A 27,415-nucleotide genomic window follows, 5' to 3' on the forward strand; every position below is an offset into this window, starting at 1 on the left:
ACTCATGGTAGCCACCGAACCCCACGCCCCGCAACTGAGCTACTGCTCCCAATGCCCCCCCACCCGCAGCGAGGGCTGCACAGGACGGGGGTGGGGGGCTACCTCTGTGTAATTGAGTGCGGGAGGGGGAGCCTGAAGGGGAAAGTGTGTGTGTACCTTGGTGTGTGGGGGGGTCTGTGTGTGTGTGGGGGGGGCTCTGTGTGTGTGTGTGTGTGTGTGTGTAAGGGGGGGGTGCGGGCGGATACGGAGCGGCGACAGCGCAGGCGGTGGGTGGTGGCGCTCCGTTCCCACCGTCCTCCCATCACTCTTGACAGGCACTTGGCTAGTCAATCAATCAATCAATAAAACAGTTCTTCCCAAACAAAGATGGCAGAATAAGTCGCCATATATTTGACATTACTGATTCCTTTTTGAAACTTCTGCATTTATCTCATGGTGCATATGCAAATAGACACCCACCTCGCAGGGCTAATATTGTGTGGCAGCATGAACAACCGGCTCCCGGCACCCCAGGGCGCCCCATCACCCCGGCTCAGGCCTACTCCCCTAGATTATTTCCGCAGCACGGAGAGCATGCTACAGATACAAGGATGCGCAGAGGTGCAGCCTTCGCCCCATGCCTTGCCCCGCAGGGAAAATGAGTAGTGCAAGGAAGAGAAACCCCACAGATTTAATAATACCTGAACTTTATTTCGGCCTGTGCAAAAAAGGGTGAGCTGTCCGTGGAGAAATGCACTGAGCAGGAAGAGGAGGGGGGACAAGAGGAACAAGTTCCAACCACGCTGGACATGGACTCCCACACTTCAGCTCAGATCCGAGTGGAGCCGCAGGGCAGCGCTTTGCACCCAGCCGGTGGTGCTCCCCCTCGACGGGGCGCGGGAGCCCCGCGTCCAGGCCCGGGCCCGCACTCAGGAGGGCCGCGGACAGCCTGGCCAGGGCCCAGAGGCGGCCACTCGCACGGCCCGGGCCTGCAGTGAGGTCGTACGAGGGGAGGCTGAGGGGCCCGGATCTCTTCAGCCTCCGCCGCAGAAGGGACGGTGCTGAGGGGATCTTGTGGCCGCCAGAAATTCATCGGGGGGCGCGATACAAGCCACCGGCTCCCGCCTGGCCCCCCAGCCCCGCCCGCACCGAGCTGTGCGGAGGTGGGGGCCGGGGGGGCTGGGGGCAGGGCCGGAGGCGGCCGGACATGGCGGGAAGCAGGCCGGGCCGACTGGCCCCTGGGAACCTGAGGCGCGGGCTCGCGCGACACTGAGGCACGAGGCCTCGGGGCGGCGGCACACGGGCGGCAGGCTCGGGGAAACTGAGGCCGGCCTGGGGGCACTAAAGGGTTAATGTGCGGGGGGGGGGGCTGCAGAAGGCGTGACGCGTGCACACATGGCGTGACGTCACGCAGGAGGCGGGGCTCAGCTGCCAGGAGCGGGGCGGGCTCCGCCGGTGAGGTGCCGGCCGCGCGGTGCGGGCCCGGGGGGCTAGAGGCCCCGTGGCAGCGCACACCCTGCCCTTCCCCCCGGCCGGCCGCGCTGACCGTTGTCCCCCCAGCCCGTCTCGCCCCCGCGCGGCGCCGCCGTGACCGCTGCTCTCGTCCCAGGTCGCGAGAGGGCTCGGGGCCTGCGGCGACACGCAGCCCCCGCGGGCGCGGCCGGCCCCGGGGTCCGCGGCGGGAGCCGTCGGGAGCGATGGAAACGCCGGGGCCTCGCGTCCCCCGAGCGGAGCCAGGTGAGGTCGGGTGGGAGGCGTGGGGGACGCGCTCCGGTGCCTGCCTGTGCCAGCGACGGGGCCGCCGTGCTCGCGCCGCGCGCTGGGCCGGCACAGCCGCGATCCCGGGGGTGGGCAGCTCCGGCCGAGACCCTGATCTCTCTCCCTGCGCGGGGGCAGCGCCCGGCACAGAGACGCTGCGTCTTCCCCGGGGCCTGTCGTGGTGTCCTTCACCCCCCAGCCGCCACTGCTCCCTGCCCCGTCCTCATCCCCCGAGCTCTGTGTGCCCCGTACGGGGCTGGTGCGGGTCACAGGGAGATGAGACCTGGCTGCTTCGGGTGCAGCTAACCCAGGCCTGCGTCCTGCTGCAGACTCCCCTGAAACAGAGCAGACCTGGGAGCAGTCAGCACAAAAAGGCTGCTCCGGCTGGAGGCCCAGACGAGGCTCGATCCCAGGGGCAGGGAAGGGGCGGTGGGTCTCCACTTCCCAGCACCGTGAGCACCGTCCCTCGGTGCAGAAATCCCCTTCCACAACACGGTGGTGGGGTCCGTGCTGCACAGATCAGCGGTTCTTGTTCTCCTGGTGCCCCTGGGATCCCCTCACGTGCCCGGGAGCAGACCGACCTTGCGTTTCCCCTCCCCTGCCCTTAGCGTGTGGATCTGATACGGCCCCAGCGTCGCTGGAGCTTCTTCCCCAGGGAGCAGTGTCCCCGCAGGCTCTGTCGTGGCGCTGCGATCCCTCCCCGCGCTGGGACAGAGTTACTGGGGCTCATCTCCAGCCTCGTGGCTGTGGAGGTCTGTTAGCAAGAGCTGCGGGACTGAGTCTGCCTTCTCCCCCCTCTTCCACACACCGACGCCTCCGTCTCCCGCGTCCCAGGCCCGTGCAGGAGCCTAGCAGGGCTTCCCCGTGCCAGCAGCGCCAGGGCTCACCTGTGCCCTCCCTTCCCACCCGCAGGTGCTGGGACCCTGCAGGGAGCTGAGCAGCAGCCTCCTGAGGAGGGACTGGTGATGCTGGAGCGGCAGAGGACGTCCCCGGGGAGCCTGGAGGAGAGGAGCTCCCTGAGGCCTGCGCCAGGCCAAGTGCAGAAGGGGCAGGGCAGGCCTCCAGAGCAGGAGGAGAGCTTGGAGGTGAGCAGGGCCCCGGTTCACTTGTGGTGGGCAGTGCAGCTGGGGCAGAGCGCAGGAGGAGCCCGGGGTGCTGTAAAGACTTTGGGGAGCAGAGACCTGAAGAGCGTGAAGGCTGCGGTGTTGGAGGCTGCAAAGACCCCGAGCTGCATTAGCAGGAGCTCCCTCCCGAGCGCAGATACCAGGGGGGCTGGCGCGGGCAGGCCGGGTTACAGTGCATGGAGCCGGGGCTCCCTGCCTCTAAACGTGCTGCCCAGGCTGCCGCAAAGGACCGAGCAAAGAGAGCGGGATGAGCTGGGCTAAGGCCGGCACATGAACTCCTGCATCCACAGCTGCATCCACATCACATGTCAGCTGAAGACTGGGGAGTTGTGTCCCCTTACCTGTCGTGGCTAAGGTTGCAATTAGTGGTAGTGCCCGGTGAGTGCAGACAGGGCTGTGGGGTTTGGGGGCGGCTGGCCCAGGAGACACTGATGGTGCAACGCTTGTGCCCGCAGCTCCGGGAGGTGTTTGAGGACGTGGCTGTGTATTTCACCCGGGAGGAGTGGGAGCTGCTGGGCGATGAAGACAAGGTGCTTTACCAGGAGCAGATGGTGAAGAATTACCAAGCCCTCGTTTCCCTGGGTAAAGCTCTGGGTCTTGCTTCCCCCCGGAGATATGTGAACGCTGCAGTTTTGTAGTCACCTCCCTGTTCCAACAGCCCCGTCCTCATGAACTTTTGGCTGGAGGTTTAAATCCCCTTCTTCCCCACTGATGTCAGTGGTCAGGCCTCCCTCACATTTCAGACTGACAGATCTTCCTTCATTTGCTCCAGCCGCCTTCACCTGTGCCTTCCCCATCTTGTCACTTCTGGTTCTTCCAGCAGTTTCTTGGCAGCATGATCTCCATTTGCCTTCTCAGCACATTCACATCGTCTCCAAGTCATTGTACACAAATACACTAAGAGCTGTTCCTTGGGGAAGGATTCTGATTTCCTCCCTGTCTGGCCTTGCGTGTCCTCTCCAGACACATTTAACAATCCTAGCATGCTCTGTTCTGTGGTATCTAAATCCCCTTTCTCCTCTAGTTAGGACCTGGGACAAGTCACTAGATAATCTTGCCAGCCTCTGCTGCTACAAAAGGGGATGATGCATTTCCTCTCCTGCTCCTTTAGCGACGCGTACACGTTGTGTATCCCAGGTTTGTCTGCCAAGAGGTCCCTGGAAGCTCCTGTCCACATCCCTTCCTAACATCCGTCAACAGGAGACCTTGTCTTTGTTGTATTTTTTTTTTTACAACCTGTGCTCTCCAGCTCCCTCTGCCCCTCTCAGAAGTTTTCTTGTGCTCTTCCTAAAATCCCTCTGCTTATCAGATACCCATCGTCGTGATGACAAGAAGTGGGCCAGCTGCAGGGCCTAGGGAAAACCAGTTTTCATTTCCAGAGAATGTCTAACACAGGGGCTTGTACTGGCTTGTGCACAGGGTTGAGGTACTGAGCTTTTACTAGGTCAGTTTGCTTTTCTGATACTTTTGTTCCCCTCCCTTTGCCCCAGAGAATTTCCTGAGGGAAGTGCTTCAATGTTTTGTCCTGCTCGGCAAAGACCATCTAGACCATTTCTAAATTATGGCCTTTCCCATGCTGTGAAATGTCTCTTTCTGCCTTCTTGTCCATACACAACTCCCAGGAACTTGGTGTTCAACCTGCAGTGCTTGCCAACCCAACCCGTGCTCTCCTCACCCCCGCTGAGATGATCTTCCCAATCGATGGCATGATTGCTGAGTTGCAGCTGCACTTATTATGAAATCATCCGTTCCTTTCCCTAGTGATGATGAATTACTCTCTCTCCCAGAAATAAGTCTCAGTGTCAGCCACTTGTCATGTATGCTTTTCACTGCCGTTAATTCCCTTCACTAAGCTAATTTTCACTTTTCCTGGAATTTCACTGATAAGATGAATGTTACCCAACCATATGTGTGTCCAATATCTCTTCTTTTTGGTACCTTGAAAACAGTGAAAGCTTTGTTTTTGCTCCCTAGTACATCATAGATTTCATAGAGGTTAGGGTTGGAAGAGATCTCAGGAAATCATCGAGTCCAACCCCCTGCCCTGGGCAAGAAAGAGCACCGGGGTCAGAAGATCCCAGCCAGGTGCTTGTCCAGTTTCCTCTTAAAGACCTCCAAGGTAGGGGAGACCCCCACCTCCCTTGAAGCCCATTCCAGATTCTGGCAGCCCTTACCATAAAAAGTTCTTCCTGATGTCTAACCTAAATCTGCTCTCCGTCACTTTGTGGCTGTTGTTTTTAGTTACTCCAAGGGGTGCCCTGCTAAACAGAGTTTTCCATAGTCCTGCTGCCCCCCTGCAATGAATTTGTAGACAGCCGGTAGATCACCTCTTCTCTTGTGGAGGCTGGAGAGATCCAGGTCTCTCAATCCCTCCTGGTAGGGTTTTGCCTGCAGGCCCCTAACCATATAAGTAACCCTCCTCTGGACCTTCTCAAGGTTTCGCTCATCTCTCTTGAAGTGCAGCATCCGAAACTGGATGCAGTACTCCAACTGCAGCCTGACCAGTGCCGCATAGAGGGGAAATATCACCTCTGTAGATCTGTTCATAGTGCACATGCCACTGCATGATATAATGTGGTTAGATTAATTGATCACTTCGTCACTTTGAGAACTCAAGTTCATCTTGGAGTCAACTAGGCCTCTGAGATCCCTTTCCGCTGCTGTGCTGCTTACAAAGTCATCTCAGTCTGTAAGTGTGTTGGAGATTCCTTCTCCCTAGGTGCAATAATATGCATTTATCTTTGTTAACCTGCATCCTATTCTGTTCTGCCCACATTTCCAAACTGTCCAAATCCACCTGAATCTGTTCCCTAACCACCAGTATGTTTACTTTGCCCCATGATTTGGTGTTGTCCATGAATTTGGACAGTGCTCTCCATGCCCTCATCCAAGTCACTGGGGAAGATATTAAACAGCACTGGCCCAAGGACTGAACCTTGGCGGTGACTCCACTGCCCACATGTTTCCAGGTCAATACCGACCCATCCACCACTACTCTCTTGGTGCATCCCATAAGCCAATTTGCCACCCACCTAACCCTGTAATCGTCTACATCGCAGCTGCTTGGTTTACCTATGAGAATGGGATGAGACACCATATTGAAGGCCTTTTTAAAATCCAAGTAAATGATATGTACCTCGACTGCTGCATCGAATCATTTTCTAACGTAGTTGTAAAAAGAAACATGGTCAGTCAGGCAGGATCCAGGCAGGATCTACCTGCTATGAATCCATGCTGGTTACCCTTCAGCATTATTTTTTTCTGCCGGGCTCTTCCAAATGTGATCCTTAATAACTTTTTCACAGTTTTTCCCAAGGATAGAGGTGAGAGTAACCAGCCTATAGTTACCCAGATCTTTCTTCCTCCCGGTTTTGAAAAGAAATTTCATATCATATATTTCATTTCATAGACATTAGGGCTGGAAGGGACCTCGGAAGATCATCGGGTCCAGCCCCCACCCAAAGGGCAGGAAGTCAGCTGGGGTCATAGGATGCCAGCAAGATAAGCATCCAGTTTACTCTTGAAGGTGTTCAGTGTAGGTGCTTGAACCACCTCCGATGGCAGACTGCTCCAGACCTTGGGGGCTCGGACAGTAAAGAAATTCTTCCTTATGTCCAGCCTGAAACGGTCTTGCAGGAGTTTGTGACCGTTCGACCTCGTCATCCCTTGGGGCGCTCTGGTGAACAGACGTTCCCCCAGATCCTGGTGGTCACCCCTGATAAACTTATAGGTGGCCATCAGATCGCCCCTGAGCCTGCGCTTTTCCAGGCTAAAGAGTCCCATGGCTCTCAGCCTGTCATCGTAAGGTCTGTTTTCCTGACCTCTGATCATGCACGTGGACTCTCTCAAGCTTCTCCACATCCATCCCACAGCCAGGGAGGTGATCCTCCCCCTCTGTGCGACGCTGGTCAGGCCACAGCTGGAGTACTGTGTCCAGTTCTGTGCGCCCCATGTCAGGAGAGACGTGGACAACATTGAAAGGGTCCAGCGGAGGGGATCCATGATCCGGGAACTACAGGGCAGACCCTACACTGAAAGACTGCGGAACCTGAACCTGTTCAGCCTTCAAGAGAAGGCTGAGGGGGAACCTGATGACTGTCTATAAACTCACTAGGGGGGACCAGAAGGGTTTAGGGGAGACGCTGTTTCCCCTCGCGCCCCCTGGCATGACAAGGAATGATGGACACAAGTTATTAGAGAGTAGATTTAGATTAGACATCTGCAAGAACTACTTCAGTTAGGGCAGCTAGGAGCTGGAACCAACTTCCTAGGGAAGTGGTGCTGGCTCCTACCCTGGGGATCTTTAAGAAGAGGCTTGATGACTACCTGGCTGGACTCATTTGAGTCCAGTCTCTTTCTCCCGCCCAGGCAGGGGGTCGGGCTTGAAGATCTACAATGTCCCTTCCGACCCTACTTCTATGATTCTGTGATTTTGAATTGTGGAGCCCAAAACTGGACGCAGTACTCCAGCTGCGGCCTCACCAAGGCCGAGTACAAGGGGAGAATGACGTCCCGGGATTTGTTTGGGAAGCATCTATGGATGCACGCCAGCGTTTTGGTCGCTTTACTGGCCGCAGCATCACATTGGAGGCTCATGTTCATCTTGTGTTCAATGATGACCCCAAGTCTCTTTCTTCTGTAGTGCTAGCCAGCGTAGCACTGCCGAGCCTATAATGATGCTGGGACCATATTGGTCCTTTTCCAGTCCTCTGGGACCTATTGTGAGCACCACAAGTGCTCAAACGTTCATGCCAGCGGTTCAGGTGTGAGACAGCCCAATTCCTTCAGCAGCCTTGGAGGAAGATCATCTGGGCCTGCTGACTTAAACATGTCCAGCCCCTCCCCTCACTAGGTTGGTGCTAACTGTTGGTGAGCTGGTGTCCCTCCTGTGCCTCTCATGCAGCTCCTTATCTATCCCTGGTGACTCTGTCAGTTTAATGCCCTTTCTAAATGGGGAGTAGTTGGTGCTTTATTTCCTATGACCATTCCTCATCCAGCTGGGTGACAAAGGCTGTTATCTCTTGAAGGCTTCTCCCTGCAGTGCCTTCTCTTTCATCTTAAATGCCCATCCTCCCTTGTCCATCAAGGCCCTAGTAGACACCTTGAGTTCATTGGATCTATTGCCCAAATCCAGGCTGTATTCTGCATCTAGTACCCAGTCACAAATTCTCTTTAATCACTGCCCAAACAGGATTTCAAGGTCCCACACCTGACTTAATCTAGCAGCATCCAGCGAGGACAGGTGGAGTTCTGGGTCTGTGAAGATGAGGACATTGGGGAAATCTCAAGATCAGAAGACGTACTTGCAGGTGAGTTGTGTCTGTCCCCCTCCCAACCCGACTTTGCTGTTATTAAAGCTACATAGCCAGAGTGCCAGTAGGACCTGGAAACCGCAAGCCTGCCCTGTGCTACTATTGCAGGGTACTGACTGTGGATCCGGGGACACATGCCCTGCCCCCCCCATGCCATGCCGGGTTGTATGCAGCAGCAGGAGCTCCCAAAATCTGTTATCGGTGTGCCCCTAAGGAGTATGGTTGTGAGGGCCACTTGCTGCTGCCAGGCAATTTCTAGCGCAGCTACGTGCGACTAACCAAGCTGCCCTGTAGCTTGCGCACTGCTGCCTCTGGGCTGCTCTGCGACTGGTCTGCACTGTCACTGCTGCTGCACAGGTCAGCCCAGAGGCAGTGGTGATGGTGCCACAGAGCCACCTGGCGTGGCACGGGCTTCTGGAAGCTACATCAAAAACTACCCAGTGGTGGTGAGCGGGAGAAGCTGATTTTTCCCTGCAACAAGCAACATTTACTTTTCTGATGTAGCTGCTGTTGATATTCAGCCTCAAGGGGCAAGCCTGCAGCCAGTGCTGGGGCCCTGGCTTAGCAGTGGTGGCACTGGAGAGAAGCTGCTGCTCAGTGTGCAGTAAAAGCGGCCTCCAAAAGAAAAGTAGGGCTGCATTTCTAGGGTCTTTGTAATTCTATCAGTGTGCTGTTTCTGTTACTTGTGTTTCTGTATGGACCTGTACCTCTCCCTTCTGCAAGTCCTTTACCCTCTATGGAGCTATCTTGCAGGACTTGGTTTCAATAGGGCTGGGTTCCTCCAACTACCAAATCAGTTAAATGCACGTGTGCGCGCGCACACACACACACGCACGCACGCACGCACGCACACGACGCACACCAAGCATACAGATGAACAGAATATCTGAATCAGGCTGGGTGTCCAGCTGATACCCTCATGGGCCAGCATTCAGTTCATCAGGGCACATCTGAGCTAAACTTGGTCAGTCAGCTGTTATAGGATTATCCCCTTTGTGCCTCAAACTCAGCACATCCCAATCTTTTGACCTAACTGTCCTAGTAGTGGTAGTCTCTTGATGAGTGGCCCCATGGTATTTCTGGGCTTCACAGGGATCTTTGGCTTCGGTAAAAGAAGTGTTGCTGCACAGCAAGTGGGGAAACGGAAATAGAGAAGGAAAAATACACCCAGTTGTCACCAGTTTGACTATAAGAGTTATTTATTGCTAAGTATATAAAACTTATGATGGTACTAGTAGTAATACACATGCAAGGGAAAACAAACAAAAACAATTACAATATTACTCTGGTTTATTGTGTATCTGGGGAGACCTAGCTCAAGCTTAAATAAAAATTTCAGGTTCAGAAAGCTATGCCTAGAGAGAGAAAGAGAGAGCTGGGATCTCACCGTTCCAAGGCATTCGGGTGTTTTGTTGACAGGAAAAGTTCCAAGCATGATTGTTGAAGATTAAACGGGTGAGGGAAAGAGATGATCTGTTTCTCCCAGCGTCTCGAGAACAGCAGGGTATGGTGTCAGAGTTCCTTTAATTGTGTAAATCAAGAGGGTCTCAAGCTGTCATTGACAGGGAAAATCCTGTTACATAAGCAGTTTCAATTTAAACGAATTGCATTTTTCAGTGACAAAGGGTTATCTCGTTTGGAACATCTTAAGAAACTGATTAAAAAAAAAAAAAGTGAAGTTTTAAGAAGTAACCAGACACCTAGGAGCCAGTGTGAAATTATTATGAATATAGAAGATATATTGGAAGGGCTTCTCAGATGGCCTACGTATGCTTGCACTGTGAAGTCGGCATCAGTGTTGTGTATTTTGCCTGTTGTGAATAAGCCTCAGCTTAGCATGACTTTCAGATCTTACTGTAGTCTTTTCACAGAATTAAGGGGATTACTTGGAGTGTTCATAAACTTTGTTGGGAGGACTTCCACCAGTCATTGCAGGAAAAGTATGACAGCATTTGTGGTCAGGGCTGCAACAGGCTGGATGTTGTGATGAACCCTTAACCATTGTTTAAATGTTGCCCATACCCCATCTGACTCGGGCTCTTGCCTCAGCATTCCCTAACCCAGCAACCGAGGTTTAGTCAATCAAAGGGAGGGAAGTGGATCCGGTTAACTATAGGCCCATCAGCCTGACTTCTATCCTGGGGAAATCTTAGAAAAGTTTATTAAAGAGGCCATCCTTAATGGACTGGCCAACGCCAACATCCTAAGGGACAGCCAGCACGGGTATGTTGCGGATAGGTCTTGCTTGAACAATCTCATTTCCTTCTATGACCGGGTGACCTATCACCTGGACAAGGGAGAAGAGATTGATGTCATATATCTTGAGTTCAAAAAGGCCTTCGATCTGGTATCCCATGATCACCTCTTGGCGAAACTGGCCAGTTGTGGCCTTGGGTCCACCACGATCCGCTGGGTGGGAAATTGGCTCTGTGGTTGGATCCAGAGGGTTGTGATTGATGGCAGTCACTCATCGTGGTGCCCTGTGACCAGTGGGGTCACCCAAGGCTCTGTCCTTGGTCCCATATTGTTCAACATCTTCATTAATGATGTGGACATTGGAGTCAGGAGCGGACTGGCCAAGTTCGCCGATGACACCAAAATTTGGGGCAAAGCATCCACGCCAGAAGATAGGCGGGTGATCCAGGCTGACCTGGACAGGCTCAGCAAATGGGCGGACGAGAACCTGATGGTGTTTAACACCGATAAATGCAAGGTTCTCCACCCTGGGAAAAAAACCTGCAGCATCCTTATAGGCTCGGCAGTGCTACGTTGGATAGCGCTACAGAAGAAAGAGACTTGGGGGTCAGCATTGACCACAAGATGAACATGAGCCTGCAATGCGATGCTGCAGCTAGTAAAGCGACCAAAACGCTGGCGTGCATCCATAGATGCTTCTCGATCAGATCCCGGGACATCATTCTCCCCTTGTACTCGGCCTTGGTGAGGCCGCAGCTGGAGTACTGCGTCCAGTTTTGGGCTCCACAATTCAAAAAGGATATGGAGAAGCTTGAGAGAGTCCAGAGAAGAGCCACACACATGATCAGAGGTCAGGAAAACAGACCTTACAACAACAGGCTGAGAGCCATGGGGCTCTTTACCCTGGAAAAGTGCAGGCTCAGGGGTGACCTGATGGCCGCCTGTACGTTTATCAGGGGTGACCACCAGGATCTGGGGGAACGTTTGTTCACCAGAGCGCCCCAAGGGATGACGAGGTCGAACAGTCATAAACTAGTGTGAGACCATTTCAGGACATAATTTCTTTACTGTCCGAGCCCCCAAGGTCTGGAGCAGCCTGCCATCGGAGGTGGTTCAAGCACCTACATTGAACACCTTCAGGAGCAAATTGGATGCTTATCTTGTTGGGATCCTATGATCCCAGCTGACTTCCTGCCCTTTGGGCGGGGGGCTGGATTCGATGATCTTCCGAGGTCCCTTCCAGCCCTAATGTCTATGAAATCTATGAAATAAGTTTAAATAGGCCTCCCATAGTGGTACTGGGGAATGTATGGCCTGAGATGCCTATTAAACTTTTCTGCTGGTTAGGTGAGGTGTGTGTGGGAGGGAGTAGGGATAGAAAAAGTCCTTTGTAAGTCCATCAAGCTGGGTGCCAGGGCTCCCTCAGGATCACAGAGCTGACAGGTAACACCCCTTCCAATTTCCACTCTGGGGCCTTGAGTGTCATGAAGCCTGAGACTCAGTCCTGGTTCAAGTTCATGCCAAGGCCTTAGCGCCTTTGAAGACTCCTGGGACCGGTGAGCAGAGGAAAGCTCCATGTGTGCATTTCCAACACAAGACCTTTTCCCTGGAAGCAGGCAGGAAGCACAGCCCTGCTCCTCTCAGGGGAGACCAACACAGCTCTACGTCCTCCCCTCATCCTCAGCCCCTTAGAGCATGAAGCTATTCAGGCACTGCAATAATGCACGTATCCCATGTCTGCTTGTCCCAACAGAGCCTGAGGTATGTTATAGACAGCTGGGGCAGATACTCTGAGAGTCTCAGTAGGGAACATTAGCCCACAACAGGGACCTGCCCCACCCATGCTTCCAGCACTTGGGGTTTTGGTAGGAAAACCTTGCTTTCTTGAGGGAACACAATGCCAAGGTCCAGGCCTGCTCTGAGGCGCACGACAGTAGAAGCAATAGCAGTGTTTCCGTTTGCCAGCAGGGTAGTAACTAATGTGGAGTTTCTCTTTTCCATGCAGGAGGTGCCAGGCTGCTGAGCAGAGCTGAGGAGCAGCCTCCTGTGAAAGAGTCCGCAGACCTGGAGCCAGCACAGACTTCCCCAGGGAGTTTGGGTGAGACAGACTCCCTGGGACGTGAGAAGGAGCCATGGCACGAGAGTCAGGGGAGGTCCCAAAAGCAGAAGGAGAAGGTAGCCACGAGCCAGGTACCATCTCCAGTTGGGCATCAGGGTGGAGAAGGGGAAGAATCTAGATAGAGCCCTGGGTGCAGGCAAGAATTTGTGGAGCTGAGAGACCTTAAGAGCCACTGGAAAGATGCACTACATCCAAGCCAAGACAGTGGGGGGACCTCAGAGGGAAGCAGCAGCTCACTTCCAAGCACAGTGGCAGAATTCACTCCTACCTGAAGGTCAGGAAATGCTTTTAAGTGCCCATCACTCCTGGCTCTTCATAAGATAAGGTAGACTGGGGAGAAGTCCCATGTATGCACCACATGTGGGAAGAGATTCACTTGCCTCTGCCCTGGTTGCTAACTGCCAGACCCATTCTGGAGAGCAACCCCACTGCTTCACCAAATGGGGGAAGAGCTCTGTGTGCCCCACAGACCTGGTGAAGCAGCTACATGTGCAGAGGGGGAAGCGTTAGGCACAGCTGTGCGAAGAGTGGTGAGATCTCCACCCCTTTTTTCTCCCTGCTTCCAGGACCAGTGCAACCCCCTAGACAGGAAGAGGCACCAATGCAGTGAGTGCAGGAAGAACTTCATCTGCTTGGAAGACCTGGCCCAGCACCAGTGTGTGTGGCTCCACTGCACCAAGTGTGGGGAGAAATTCAGGCAGCTCTCTGACCTGGCGAGGCACTGGTTAGTACACACAAGGGAGAAGCCACATCAGTGCTCAGAGTGTGGGAAGATCTTCACTTACTTCTCCAGCCTGGCTAGGCACCAGCGTATCCACACAGGGGAAAAGCCACATCAGTGCTCAGAGTGTGGGAAGAACTTTGCTCATTCCTCCAGCCTGGCTCAGCACCAGCGCATCCACACAGGGGAGAAGCCACATCAGTGCTCAGAGTGTGGGAAGGGCTTTACTTACCCCTCCCAGCTGGCTCTGCACCAGCGTATCCACACGGGGGAGAAGCCACATCAGTGCTCAGAGTGTGGGAAGGGCTTTACTCAGTCTGCCCACCTGGCTCATCACCAGCGTATCCACACAGGGGAGAAGCCATATCAGTGCTTAGAGTGTGGGAAGAGCTTCACTCACTCCTCCAACCTGGCTCAGCACCTACGTACCCATGCAGGGGAGAAGGCACATCAGTTTTTAGAGTGTGGGAAGGGCATGACTCAGACCTGTACCCTGGCTCAGCTCCACACAGGGGAGAAGTCATATCAATGCTCAGAGTGTGAGAAGAGCTTTGCTAACTCTGACAGGCTGACTCAGCAGCAGTGTATCCACACAAGGGAGAAGCCACATCAGTGCTCAGAGTGTGGAGAGAGGTTCACTTACCTCTCCCAACTGGCTCGGCACCAGCGTATCCACACAGGGAAGAAGCCACATCAGTGCGCAGAATGTGGGAAGAGCTTCAGTTCCTCCTCCGAGCTGGCTCGGCACCAGCGTATCCACACAGGGGAGAAACCACATCAGTGCTTGGAGTGTGGAAAGAGCTTTACTCAGTCCTCCAGCCTCTCTCAGCATCTGCGTATCCACACAGGGGAAAAGCCACATCAGTGCTCAGAGTGTGGGAAGAGCTTTGCTCAGTCCTCCAGCCTGGCTCAGCACCAGCGTATCCACACAGGAAAGAAGCCACATGAGTGCTAACAGTGTTGGAAGAGCTTCTCTCCGTCCTCCCACCTGGCTTGGCACTACTGTATCAACACAGGGAAGAAGCCACATAAGTGGTCATAGAGTGTGGAAAGAACTTCACTCATTTCCGTTACTTTACCAAACACTGCCTCATCCACACGGGAGAAACTATATCGGTGCTCAGAGTTGTGGAAAAGCTTCAACCTATCCTCTGCCGTGGCCCAGCCCCAGATTACCAACACGGGTTAGCAGACATATTAGTGCTCAGAGTGTGGGAAGAGTTTCACTCACTCCTCCAGCTGGGCTCTACACCAACTTCTTCACATGAGGGTGAAGCCATAATAGTGCTCAGTATGGGAAGAGCGTCATCTAATCCTTCCCCTGTCCTGGCACCAGTGTATCCACACAGCAGAAGCCACATCTGTGCTCAGAGAACGTGAAATGCTTCCTCCACTCCTCCAAACTAGCCCAGCACCAGTGTATCCCTATCCGGGAGCGTCCATAATTCTGCCAGCAATACAGAAGGGGTTTGGGGATGTACACCTACTCAGCACCCACCAGTGTCTGCATCCAGGGAAGCAGTCTCATGCCGGGGGCCTGCAGCAACAGTTCCCCCTTGGTTTAGCCTTTCTAGGGCACTGCAAAACCCAAAGGACACAGAGGCTGGCCTCTCAGGTTTGATGTGGGTGAAGGGTAAAAGGAAACACCTCAGTCAGAAGCCTGCAAAGACACTGGGGGAACCTGTGAGGAGATTGTGGCAGAATACCATCTCTCTCTCCCCACAAACACTTCTATCTGACAGTTTGGTTCCTATGGTCACTGCAGAGGGGGACACCTCCACCAGTCTACCTGGCAACCAGTGATGCAAATTGTTTGTCTGGCAGCCAACGGTTGCTGGCCTTCATTGGATCAGGTAAATGAGGTCATAAGGTCTATATTAGTTATGGACTACCCAGGAGGAGGGGCAGTAGCCATGATGAGAACTTGGAGAGAAGCCAGACCATCTGAAACTCACTCTCTGTCTTGAAACTCCTGATCAATGAACTGCTTGCATCCAGAGGGAATCTCCACCTGCCTCTAGATGATACTTGTGAGTAAGCTACTTGAGAGCAAACTAGATATATAGGTTGTAGTAACAGATGTGTAATCAAAGTCTACCATGCCACTAGTTGCTCTGTGGGATTTCTTTGATTTTCCTCTGCTATGTATCCTATTTCAAACCTACTGCTTGTAACCAAAAAAGTTCTCCTTAGTGCCTAGTGTGGCAGACTTATGGGGAGAGGGTCTAGATTATGCCTTGGTGTTCCCTTGGTTCAGCTGCCTGAGGGAGACCACTATTTGTGCTTCAAACTAATGGAAGCACCCCAAGTTCTTGCAATGGGTCAAGTACCCCTGAAAGACTACTAGGCCTTTGTTTCCCAGGGGGCACTGGGCCAGGATCAGTCTAGACCCTGGGTGGTGGCAGTATTACCCCCTTGCTTGCAGGTGTGCTCCAGCAAGGTGGTGGGCCAGACATGAGGCACCCCAGGGAGGTACTTGGAGCCTGGAAGGTGGTTGGGCGCAGGAGCACCCCCTACTGGCCCACCACAGAGATGTTCTTTGCATCAGCCTTGGAGCCTGTGTGACCCCATCATTCTCTAAAAGCAAGCAGTGCACCCAGGGGGAGAAGAAGTGTCTTTACAATAGGTGCCCTTCCCAAGACAGCTGGCTCCAGATTACACCCGTGGACTGTCTCTGGCTTACTGTTAGCTTTGACTTCCCTGCTGGTCCCAGGGTGTTGTATGTGAGACTTTGGAGTTGTAGGAAGGAGGAGATTTCATGCTGGGGAAGCATTCCTTGCCTTCCACCCTGACCGTGCCGTTCCTCCCCACTGCATTTTTCCCTCTTCCAGGCCTGCACATTCCCATCACAGTCTGCAAGAAACTGCTATAGACTGAACAGACTGGGCTGCCAGTGTCTGCATCCAGGGAAGTAGTCTCATACCAGTAGACTACAGCCCAGTCTGTTCAGTTGGTTCAGAAGAAGGAAGAGAGGATGCAGGTGCTTTCACAGGCAGGTAATGCTCCATACTCAGGGACAGGGCCGTCCCTAGGGTGGGGTGAATCGGGGTGATTGCCCCAGACCCTGTACTTTGTAAGGCCCCACAGAGCTGGATGAGTGCTGCGGTCTGGCAACTCTGTGCTGTCGCCAGCTTCACTTCCAGCCACTTGCTACCCCCCTCATCCCCCACGGCCCGCCTGCCACCAAATCTGCCTGTGGCTTCCTTGCGTCTAGGGGCAGGGCCCCGTACGCTGCTTGGATCATCTCTTTAGCTGAATTTCTTTAGCTGAGTAGAAAAAAGGCAGCACAAGAGTCAGTGGAGGAATGGAAGGCAGATGACATCTCATTAGCAAACTGGAGATGGTGACGGTGGTGTGACTCGATAGGTGGACTTGTCACCTACGTCCCCTGCAGTGACCTTCCCCTCCATTAGCTTCTCAGTGGCCCTCGGTGCTGCCAGGTCTGTCCAGCATCATTTGGTGCTGTTTGATCATTTGGTGCTTTGGAGTGTTACTTTGCCTGAGGAACAAGAGGGAAAGTTCCACTGCCAAACAGAGAGCAAGCAAACAGGATTGATGTTATCTTAATATGCTTTAATCTTTCTCCCAGTGATAATCTTTTAGTTCCAAAATAGATCCGTTTATTGATCATTGCAAAGTATCAACCACTGGTATACATACAGACAAAGTTTTAGCCACCGATTCAATTATATATGCATATTACCCGTCCTGTGAATACACTTCTCTGTCAGCTGGCCAGACATCACAGAACTGGTTGGTTCATTGAAGGAAGATCAGATGTCTTTCAGTCATAGTTTGATAGTTTCATAGATTTCATAGATATTAGAGCTGGTAGGGACCTTAGAAGATCATAGAGTCCAGTCCCCCACCCAAAGGGCAGGAAGTCAGCTGGGGTCATAGGATCCCAGCAGGATAAGCATCCAATTTGCTCCTGAAGGTGTTCAATGTAGGTGCTTGAGCCATCTCCGATGGCAGGCTGTTCCAGACCTTGGGGCTCGGACAGTAAAGAAATTCTTCCTTATGTCCAGCCTGAAACGGTCTTGCAGGAGTTTATGACCGTTCGACCTCGTCATCCCTTGGGGCGCTCTGGTGAACAGACGTTCCCCCAGATCCTGGTGGTCACCCCTGATAAACTTATAGGTGGCCGTCAGATCACCCTTTAGCCTGTGCTTTTCCAGAGTAAAGAGCCCCATGGCTCTCAGCCTGTTGTCATATGGTCTGTTTTCCTGACCTCTGATCATGCGCGTGGCTCTCCTCTGGACTCTCTCAAGCTTCTCCACATCCTTTTTGAATCATGGAGCCCAAGACTAGATGCAGTACTCCAGCTGTGGCCTCACCAAGGCCGAGTACAAGGGGAGAATGACGTCCCAGGATTTGCTTGAGAAGCATCTATGGATGCAAGCCAGCGTTTTGCTCGCTTTACTAGCCGCAGCATCGCATTGCAGGCTCATGTTCATCTTGTTGTCTCCTGCCAAGTCTCTTTCTTCCGTAGTGCTAGCCAGCGTGGCACTGCTGAGCCTATAAGGGTGCTGCAGGTTTTTCCTCCCGAGATGGAGAACCTTGCATTTTTCAGTGTTAGACACCATCAGGTTCTCGTCTGCCCATTTGCTGAGCTTGTCCAGGTCAGCTTGGATCGCCCTCCTGTCTTCTGGTGTGGATGCTTTACCCCAGAGTTTGGTGTCATCAGCGAACTTGGCCAGTCTGCTTCTGACTCCAATGTCCACATCGTTAATGAAGATGTTAAACAATATGGGTCCAAGGACAGAGCCTTGGGGGACCCCACTGGTCACAGGGCACCATGACGATTGACTGCCATCAGTTACTACCCTCCGGGTCCTACCATGGAGCCGGTTCTCCAGCCAGCGGATCGTAGTAGACCCAGGCCACAATTGGCCAGTTTCACCAAGAGGTGATCACGGGATACCAGATCGAAGGCTTTTTTGAACTCAAGATATATGACATCAATCACTTCTCCCTTGTCCAGGTGATAGGTCACCTGGTCATAGAAGGAAATGAGATTGGTCAAGCAAGACCTACCCGCAACAAACCCGTGCTGGCTATCCCTCAGGATGTTGCCGTCGGCCAGTCAACTAAGGATGGCCTCTTTAATAAACTTTTCAAACACCTTCCCTGGGATAGAGGTCAGGCTGATGGGCCTATAGTTTGCCGGATCCACTTTTCTCCCTCAGCCTTTCCTCCTACGGCTTGCCATGCAAACCTCTGATCATACAGGTAGCCCTTCACTGGACTCTTTCAAGCTTTACCACATCCTTGTTAAGATGCAGAGCCCAGAACTGGATGCAGTACACCAGCTGTGGTCTCATCAGTGCTGGGTAGATCCGAGTAGAGTAGGACAATCACTTTTTTGCAATGGATGTTGGTTCGAGCTCCTAGCCGCCCTGACAGTGAAATAGTGCCTCCTGATATCTAGCCTGAATCTACTCTCCATCAACTTATGGCCGTTGTTCATAGTTATTCCTGGTAGCACTCAGGAGAACAGGGACTCTCCCATTCCCTGCTGGTCCACCATGGTATGTTTATATACGGCCACCAGATCCCCCCTCAGCCTTCTCTTGTGGAGGCTGAACCAGGTTCAGGTTCCATAGCCTCTCCTCACAGGGCCTGCCCTGCTGCCCCTGACCATGCGAGTGGCCCTCCTTTGGACCCTCTCGATGCTGGACACATCCTTCCTGAAGTGCGGCGCCCAGAACTCAATGCATTACTCCAGCTGCGGCCTGACCAGGGTCGCATAGATGGGGAGGATCACCCCCTTGGACCTGCTCGTGATGCATCTATGAATGCAAGACAAGGAGCAGTTGGCCTTCCTGACTGCATCCCCACATTGTTGGTACATGTTCATCTGGAGTCCAAGATCCTTTTCTGCCTCTGTGTGCATGAGAAGGGAGTTCCCCAGCTTGTAGGTGTGGTGCTGGTTGTTCCTCCCCAGGTGCAGTCCCCTGCATTTGTTAGTGTTGAAATCCATCCTGTTCTCATCCATCCACCCTTGTCACCTGTCTAGATCTAGTTGAAGCCTGTCCCTGTCCTCCAGTGTGCCCACTTCTCCCCACATCTTAGTGTCATCTGCAAACTTGAACAAGGTGCTTTTCACCCCCTTGTCCAAATCGCTGATGAATATATTGAACAGTGCAGGCCCGAGGACTGAGCCCTGGAGGACCCCACTGCCAACTTCCCTCCAGGTCAAAAATGACCCGTCCACCACCACTCTTAAGGTGCATTTTTGCCAACCCCTGCATCTATCTCCTTGAAACTTGGGAGGCTTCATTGCATCAGCAAGGGCTAGGAAACCTGCAGTTTTGACCCCACTGTGGCTTAAGTTGTACACATGACACGAGTTTTGCTCTCAAGACTTCAGGGGGTGCAGTTTCTCCAACTCCCCTGCACCCATCTCCTTGAAGCTTGGCAGGTTTGATGCCTGTAGAAGGGGCTACTATTCCTGCACATTTCATCAAAATCAGGCCAGAAAGGACAAAGGTATAGCCTGTTGCAACCTTCCCCATTACCACCTATGGGTGAAACGTTGAAACGGGCTCAAAACGCGAAACTGTTTTGACGGAACAATGCAGAACAGCTGCTTCCACTCGAAACAACAGCCGAAACTGAATGCTGTCCCGCTGAAGCGTTGAAACGGAACACGTCCATTTTGCACAGCCCTACTTCTCAGCACACTCAAGTAAAACTGCTCGGGTGTAGTTTACTTTGGTTTGCTGCGAATTAAAGCGGCGTGTCCATGGATTTGTTGCGTGCAAACACTAATGCACTCACAGATGTGTAATTACCCCCTTTTCCACCGGGTGGCGCTGCGCTATGTTTGTAGTCCAGGCCTTTTGTCCACTAGATGCCCCTCTTAATTGCGGCTGCTTGTTTTCTCTTGTTTTGCTCCAGCTCATCCCACCCCCTGTCCTGCACCTCCGCCCCACTCCCCTGCTCCCACAGCTGCTGCAAGCAGAGCACGTTGCGGGGGTCCCCGGCCGGTCAGTAGGTGGGGCATGTCACCCCGTTGCCCAGCACTGCAGGCAAGGCACGTGCCTGTAGTACTTATGCAGAAAGGGAAACAATGGAGCAAGCCAATACCTGCCAAATGCACACTGTCCTGTACTACCCCGTGGTAGTGGTTGCGAACATACCACCGCCAACACGGGTCCTGTATGTGCTCCCCCCTCCCCACGGCCACACACACACACCCTGGACCCAGCACCTCGGTCAGAACTGCGGAGCACAGCACAGTGGGAGCAGGAGCAAATGGTAAGTTTGCAACTGAGGGAGTGTGGCACCTCTTCTTAACACTTTAATATTTTGGGGTAGCTTTCCTATTTCTTATCATTGCCATTCCAGAAACTTGACAAATAGTCCAGACAGATTCTGCATGCCAGACCCCCTGCCCACCCCCCCCACGATATGTGGCATCCTGGGCGATTTATAGATATTAGCATCGGCAGGGGCAGGCACTAAGGAAGTAGGGGCTGGATGAATGGACTAAGGTGGATAAAAAACTGGCTGGAGCACCAGGCTCAGAGGGTAACAATCAATAGACTGATGTCTGGTTGGCAGCCAGCATCAAGTGGAATGTCCCAGGGGTCAGTCCTTGTGCCGGTTTTGTTTCAGATCTTCATCAATATCCACCACACCAATGCTTTTGAGTTTATTTACACACACGGGCATATTTCTATTGGGTTTGTAAATCTCATCACTGCACCACACCTACAGGTTTCAGTTTATATAGGAACGCAATGGGGCTGTGCGAAATTGCACCTCTAGTTTTGTTTCGATGCTGTTTCAAACTGTTTCAAGGTTCAAACAGGGAAATCAAAATGAAACTGATATGGTCAAAACAGCCTAAAAACAAAACGAGTCAAGTAGAAATGTTTCGCTATTTCTATGCTGTTTTGACGTTTCGCCCATAGGGTATAATGGGGACAACCCCTAGCTGCTCACGGGCAAAACTCATGACACAGGTGCTTGTGCAACTGCTGCCACTCATCAGGCAGCAGGACTGAAGATCCTCCATCACTTGTCACCAAGACCTGAGGGTAATAATTGACCACAGCATTAACATGAGCTGACAGTGCGATACTGTAGCCAGCAGCACCAACAATACGCTGGCATGCATCAATTGATGCATCTCCAGCAAAAACCATTGCAAAGAAGTGATTCTCCTGCTCTACTCGGCTCTACCCAGCACTGATGAGACCACAGCTGGTGTACTGCATCCAGTTCTGGGCTCCACACCTTAACAAGGATGTGGTAAAACTTGAGAGAGTCCAGAGAAGGGCTACCCATATGATCAGAGATTTGCACGGCAAGCCATATGAGGAAAGGCTGAGGGAGCTGGGACTCTTCAGCCTGAAAAAGAAGGCTGAGAGGGGAGCTGGTAGCAGTTTACCGCTACATCAGCAGCGTACAGGAGTGGACTGACATAAACAGGATGCGTTTCAACACTGACAAGTGCAGGGTGCTGCACTTGGGCAGTAGAAACCAGCAGCACACTTATAGAATGGGAAACTCCCTTCTTGAGAGCACGGAGGCAGAAAGGGATCTTGGAGTCATTATAAACTCCAAGATGAGCATGGGCCAACAATGCGAGGTCACAGTTGGCAGGGCTAACTGCACCTTGTCCTGCATCCACAGATGCATCTCAAGCAGGTCCAAGGAGGTGATCCTCCCCCTCTATGCGGCACTGGTCAGGCCACAGCTGGAGCACTGCGTCCAGTTCTGGGCGCCCCATTTCAGGAGGGACGTGGACAACATGGAGAGGGTCCAGAGGAGGCTACCCGCATGATCTGGGGACAACAGGGCAGACCCTACAATGAGACTGCGGGACCTGAACCTGTTCAGCCTTCACAAGAGAAGGCTGAGGGGGACCTGGTGACCATCTGTAAACTCACTAGGGGGGACCAGAAGGGTTTGGGGGAGACACGGTTTCCCCTCGCGCCCCCCGGCATGACAAGGAACAATGGACACAAGTTATTAGAGAGTAGGTTTAGATTAGACATCCGCAAGAATGACTTCACGGTCAGGGCAGCTAGGAGCTGGAACCAACTTCCTAGGGAAGTGGTGCTGGCTCCTACCTTGGGGATCTTTAAGAAGAGGTTTGATGCCTACCTGGCTGGACTCATTTGAGTCCAGGCTTTTCTCCCGCCCAGGCGGGGGGTCAGACTTGAAGATCAGACTTGAAGATTTTCAAAGATTTCAGTCTTTGAAAAAATTATCAAGGCTCACATTTGTGAGAGCCCGGCAGGACAAATTATGCTGAGGGGAAACCAGCACAGGTTCGTGGCAGGCAGATCGTGCCTGACCAATCTAGTCTCTTTTTATGACCAGGTTACAAAACGCCTCGACGCAGGAGGAGGGGTGGATGTCGTATACTTGGACTTCAGGAAGGCCTTTGATACGGTATCCCACCCCATACTGGTGAACAAGTTAAGGGGCTGTGACTTGGATTACTGCACAGTCCGGTGGGTGGAGAATTGGCTGGAGGGTCACACCCAGAGAGTCGTGGTGGAGGGGTCGGTTTCGACCTGGAAGAGTGTGGGCAGTGGGGTCCCGCAGGGCTCGGTGCTTGGACCGATACTCTTTAATGTCTTCATCAGCGACTTGGACGAGGGGGTGAAATGTACTCTGTCCAAGTTTGCAGATGACACTAAGCTATGGGGCGAAGTGGACACGCCGGAGGGCAGGGAGCAGCTGCAAGCAGACCTGGACAGGTTAGACAAGTGGGCAGAAAACAACAGAATGCAGTTCAACAAGGAGAAGATGCAAAGTGCTGCATCTAGGGAGGAAAAATGTCCAGCACACCTACAGCCTAGGAAATGACCTGCTGGGTAGCACGGAGGTGGAAAGGGATCTTGGAGTCCTAGTGAACTCCAAGATGAACATGAGTCGGCAGTGTGACGAAACCATCAGAAAAGCCAATGGCACTTTATCGTGCATCAGCAGATGCATGACAAATAGGTCCAAGGAGGTGATACTTCCCCTCTATCGGGCGCTGGTCAGACCGCAGCTGGAGTACTGCGTGCAATTCTGGGCGCCGCACTTCACGAAGGATGCGGATAACCTGGAGAGGGTCCAGAGAAGGGCCACTCGTATGGTTAAGGGCCTGCAGGCCAAGCCCTACGAGGAGAGACTAGAGAAACTGGACCTTTTCAGCCTCCTGCAAGAGAAGGTTGAGAGGCGACCTGGTGGCTGCCTATAAGTTCATCAGGGGGGCACAGAAGGGAATTGGTGAGTATTTATTCACTAAGGCCCCCCCGGGGGTTACAAGAAATAATGGCCACAAGCTAGAAGAGAGCAGATTTAGATTGGATATTAGGAGGAACTTCTTCACAGTTCGAGTGGCCAAGGTGTGGAACGGGCTCCCAAGGGAGGTGGTGCTCTCCCCTACCCTGGGGGTCTTCAAGAGAAGGTTGGATGTGTATCTAGCTGGGGTAATGTAGGCCCAGCACTCTTTCCTGCTTATGCAGGGGGTTGGACTTGATGATCTACTGAGGTCCCTTCCGACCCTAGTATCTATGAATCTATGAATCTACAAGGTCTCTTCCGACCCAACTTCTATGATTCTGTGATACATCCAGGCCTCGGTGAACAACTGTTCACCAGGGCACCCTTGAGGAAAACTAGGAGTAATGGTCACAAACTCCTGGAAGATTGTTTCAGTCTCATTTCAGGCTCAACATTAGGAAAATCTGCTTCACAGCTAGGGTGTCCAGACTGTGACCATGGACTTGATATAGATTAGACAGTGGAATTCGGACACATTGCAACCTGCCGGACATTTGACTCCCCAGGTACCTCTTCACTTTTACCTGCGCTGCTGCATCCCCCTTTGCCGCCTGCCCCCCATCCCAGCCTGTCCCTCACCACCTGATGCCTCCATTTCCATTTTCACTGACTGCCTTTCTTGCCTGCATTGCAGGCCAGGCCGGTCTCAGGCATCTTTACTATTCCTTCCATCCAGGACAAGGAGTCACACCAACTACAGGTACTTCCTCAGCCTAGCAACAGGGTTTTTCAACCTGAAAGCTGCCTAAGATATATTTCTCTAACTTCCATTTTTTTTCATAATAAACATACAAACATAAAAACACAAGTTAGGCCATCATACACACTACGAGTAACATATCCAACACAGCATCTTTACTGCTTGCTGCCAGCTCCTTTATAAGAAGAAAGGCCGTGTGACCGTTCTCTTTGGCTACCGCTGGTGCTATTGCTGTTGATTCAGCTATGTTATTTTCACCTGCCATTGTTAACACTGACGGACTGAGTCAAGGCCCTGCTGCACCTATCTCGTTGTGGCCGCGGCAGGGCTTGGCAGCCAGGCCTGCAGGGGTTCCTCCCCGCCCCAAGCCAGACACAGTGTCACAAGCGCCCACGTCATGACTTTTGCCTGCTGACAGCCAGAGGTGCCGGGCCCCAGAACCCCACTGTGGCTTTATAAATACAAGTGACAGGAGTTTGGCTCTCAAGATATTGGGGTGTAATTTCTCTGAACCCCCTGCACCTATCTTGTTGAAATTTGTCAGGCTTCATTGACTCCATAAGGGCTAGCAAGCCTGCAGTTTTCACCCTGCTGTGGCTTCACACATACAAGTGACATGAGTTTTTCTCTCAAGACTGGGGTGCAGTTTCTCTGAACCCCCAGCACCTATCTTCTTGAAATGTGGCAAGCGTCATGCCCTCAAAAGAGGCTACCATTTGAGGCTACTGAAGAGGCTACCAAGTTGAAAGGAAACACTGTTCTGTCAATGCTGGTCAAAACAAAATGCTTCTGTTTTTCAGAGCCCTACTTGAAGCATGGGGAATAAGCAGGAGGAACTCGCCCTCCTGCTAGCTAGCAAAAACCCAGACCTAGTGGGGCTCATGGAAACCTGGTGGGATTGCCACCAACCACTGGGCAGTGGACATTGGGTGATACAGGCTGACAGATGAGACAGAGCAGGGTAAAGTGATGAGGGTGTAGCGCTCCGTGTCAGAGAGCAATGCATGTCCTCAGTGATCAGGATGGGTTTAGAAGAGGAGCTAACTGAGGTGCTCTGGGTAGGAATGCAAGGGGGTCGTGGGGAAAGGGACTTGTTAGTGGGCCTCTATTTCAGACCGCCTCACCACGGGGATGAGCTGGATCAGGAATTCTGAGGTCAGCTCACGGAGGCTGTGAAGTCAAGGGATGTGGTTGACGTGGGTAACCTAAACTAACCAGACATCTGCCGGGAGGACAAGGGCCAATGTAGTCCCCATTTACAAGAAGGGGAAAAAGGAGGACCCGGCAATTATAGGCCAGTCAGTCTTACCTCAGTCCCTGGGAAAACCTTTGAGAAAATTATCAAGGAGCACATCTGCAAGGGCCCAGCAGGGGAGGTAATCCCTGGGCCAGGGTGTCGGGGTGGATGTCATCTTCCTGGACTTTAAGAAGGCTTTTGACGTGGTCTCCCACCACATTCTCTCAGAAAAACTAGGTGACTGTGGCACTGATGCCTACACAGTCAGATGGGTGGCAAAATGGCTAGATGGTTGTGTTGCAAGAAACCTTTTTACCTGCCCCCACCACCTCAAATGTGAAGCTCCTCCATATGGCAAATGCCCCTTTTGCAGTAGTTGCCCCCTTTTGGGGATGCTGTCTGTTTTGTACCTTTTCTTCCTTCCTCTCTCTTTGTCTTTTATTATATTATTATTTTATATAAGGTGTACCTGTAGTGAAAATAGAGCTTGTAGATGCTTTTACAAATGTACTTTAAGTTTAAAAGTAAATTGTACCATGTAACAATGTTAGCAAGGGCAGGAATCTCTGTATGGAGTGGGTCCCTGAATGAATCCTGGTTGATTGTGTAATGCAATAGCTAGTCTGGTTAAGCAAGTTAATGAGCCACAATTAACACCTACATACCACAGACTAAAGAGGGGAAAGAATCAATACAGAGCCAGGAACTCCCTGAAATTTCACTGTTAAAGGTATGGAAGCCCCAGTTTGAACTAATCAAGACTGGAAACAGACCCTTGGGGTTGAAATACCCCCTGATCAACCATTTCCCGAGCTCTATTCATCACAGCAATGAATCAATCAAAATTCATCAACAGACTCCTGAGACTGCACGTACCTGTGAACGTGACCCCTGGGGCTGACAGCTGCCATCCAGCAGCTACCAAGAGGGACACCCCTCAAGGTCAATGACCTCTGGATTGGGTAAGCCTGAGAACTGGGGAGTCACCAAAGTCTGCCAGAGAGGGATAAAAGGCAGCCAAGAATGACCCCCAAGGGTGCTCTCTTTGACCTGACCAGCACCCTGCCTGTCCAGCCAGAAGGACCAGCCGGCGACCCCCTTCTGAAGCAACATTGCACTGAAAGAAGCCTCGACTGGCCATCTACGGCAGACTCCAGCGCTTGGGGATAGGTATATCTTGACACTGGGGCTTAGTGTTTATAGCTAGCTACTGTGTGAGAGAGAGAGAGAGAGAGAGAGAGAGAGAGAGAGAGAGAGTGTGTGTGTGTGTGTGTGTGTGTGTGTGTGTGTGTGTGTGTGTGTGTGTGTCTGAGGGGATCAGCACCAATGTTTATGGTCTGACTTTTGCGTCCGTCCAATAAATTGGAATTTTATGAGGATCCTGTGAGTTGGTCCTTTGTAGCCAACAGTTGCACGCAGAGAGTGGTGATGGACAGGTTGTTTTCGACCTGGAGGGATGTAGGCAGTGGAGTCCCCGAGGGCTCGGTCCTGGGGACTGTATTGTTCAAGATCTTTATCATCTGGATGTGGGTGTGGAAAGCATGCTGTCCAAATTCACTGACAGCACTCAGTTCTGGGGCGAGGCGGGCACGCTGGAGGAGAGGGACAGAATACAGCTAGATCTAGACAGGTTACAGAGGTGCGCGGATAAGAATAGGATGGAATTCAATGCACACAAGTGCAAGGTGCTGCGTCTATGGAGAAGGAACAAGCATCACGCCTATAGGCTGGGGAGCACCCTTCTTTTCAACATGGTGGCAGAAAGGGATTTTGGACTCATTGTTGACTCCAGGATGGACGTGAACCACCAATGTGAGGAAGCAGTCAGTAAGGCTAACTGTACCTTCTCGTGCATCTATAAATGCATCACAAGCAGGGCCAACGAGGTGATCCTCCCCCTCTATGCGGCATAGGTCAGGGCACAGTTGGAGTAGTATGTCCAGTTCTGGGTGCTGCACTTCAAGAGGGATTTG

The 27,415-nt window shown here is 52.5% G+C and overlaps 3 protein-coding genes across 7 annotated transcripts in view; 2 read left to right on the plus strand and 1 right to left on the minus strand.

The window, feature by feature from the left end:
- The window catches only part of LOC149869885 (uncharacterized), a 499,172-nt gene that overhangs the window by 18,626 nt on the left and 453,131 nt on the right, over positions 1-27,415 (minus strand). The window lies entirely within an intron of this gene.
- LOC149869887 (uncharacterized) lies at positions 508-12,394 on the plus strand. 5 transcript variants are annotated; one of them, XM_090035305.1, is made up of 5 exons: positions 739-1,716; positions 2,650-2,822; positions 3,317-3,443; positions 8,053-8,170; positions 8,282-8,299. In XM_090035305.1, exons 1-4 carry the CDS (start codon positions 1,332-1,334, stop codon positions 8,082-8,084), a joined length of 717 nt encoding a protein of 238 aa, XP_089891431.1. In that variant the 5' UTR covers positions 739-1,331; the 3' UTR covers positions 8,085-8,170; positions 8,282-8,299. The 5 variants fall into 5 exon arrangements, with proteins under 5 accessions (XP_089891433.1, XP_089891434.1, XP_089891430.1 ...); XM_090035307.1 differs by lacking the exons at positions 3,317-3,443; positions 8,282-8,299 and adding an exon at positions 12,375-12,394 and having other exon boundaries at positions 508-1,716; XM_090035308.1 differs by lacking the exons at positions 8,053-8,170; positions 8,282-8,299 and having other exon boundaries at positions 662-1,142; positions 1,589-1,716; positions 3,317-3,587.
- LOC149869888 (uncharacterized) lies at positions 11,689-26,819 on the plus strand. Its single transcript, XM_090035034.1, has 3 exons — positions 11,689-11,716; positions 12,375-12,559; positions 13,055-26,819. Exons 1-3 carry the CDS (start codon positions 11,689-11,691, stop codon positions 14,162-14,164), a joined length of 1,323 nt encoding a protein of 440 aa, XP_089891160.1. The 3' UTR covers positions 14,165-26,819.

Source organism: Crocodylus siamensis, chromosome 2 (genome assembly GCF_052110815.1).
Source record: "Crocodylus siamensis isolate JL-2025a chromosome 2, ASM5211081v1, whole genome shotgun sequence".
Lineage (NCBI taxonomy): Eukaryota > Metazoa > Chordata > Crocodylia > Crocodylidae > Crocodylus > Crocodylus siamensis.

Bases quoted from the DNA above. Each gene is read 5' to 3' on its own strand.
- LOC149869887 (XM_090035304.1), top strand. From the start codon at position 1,332: ATGTGCGGGGGGGGGGGCTGCAGAAGGCGTGACGCGTGCACACATGGC. The intron at 1,717-2,649 runs GTGAGGTCGGGT...TCCCACCCGCAG, and splicing joins CGTCCCCCGAGCGGAGCCAG to GTGCTGGGACCCTGCAGGGA. The intron at 2,823-3,316 runs GTGAGCAGGGCC...TTGTGCCCGCAG, and splicing joins AGCAGGAGGAGAGCTTGGAG to CTCCGGGAGGTGTTTGAGGA.
- LOC149869888 (XM_090035034.1), top strand. From the start codon at position 11,689: ATGCCTATTAAACTTTTCTGCTGGTTAG. The intron at 11,717-12,374 runs GTGAGGTGTGTG...TTTTCCATGCAG, and splicing joins TAAACTTTTCTGCTGGTTAG to GAGGTGCCAGGCTGCTGAGC. The intron at 12,560-13,054 runs GTACCATCTCCA...CCCTGCTTCCAG, and splicing joins AGAAGGTAGCCACGAGCCAG to GACCAGTGCAACCCCCTAGA.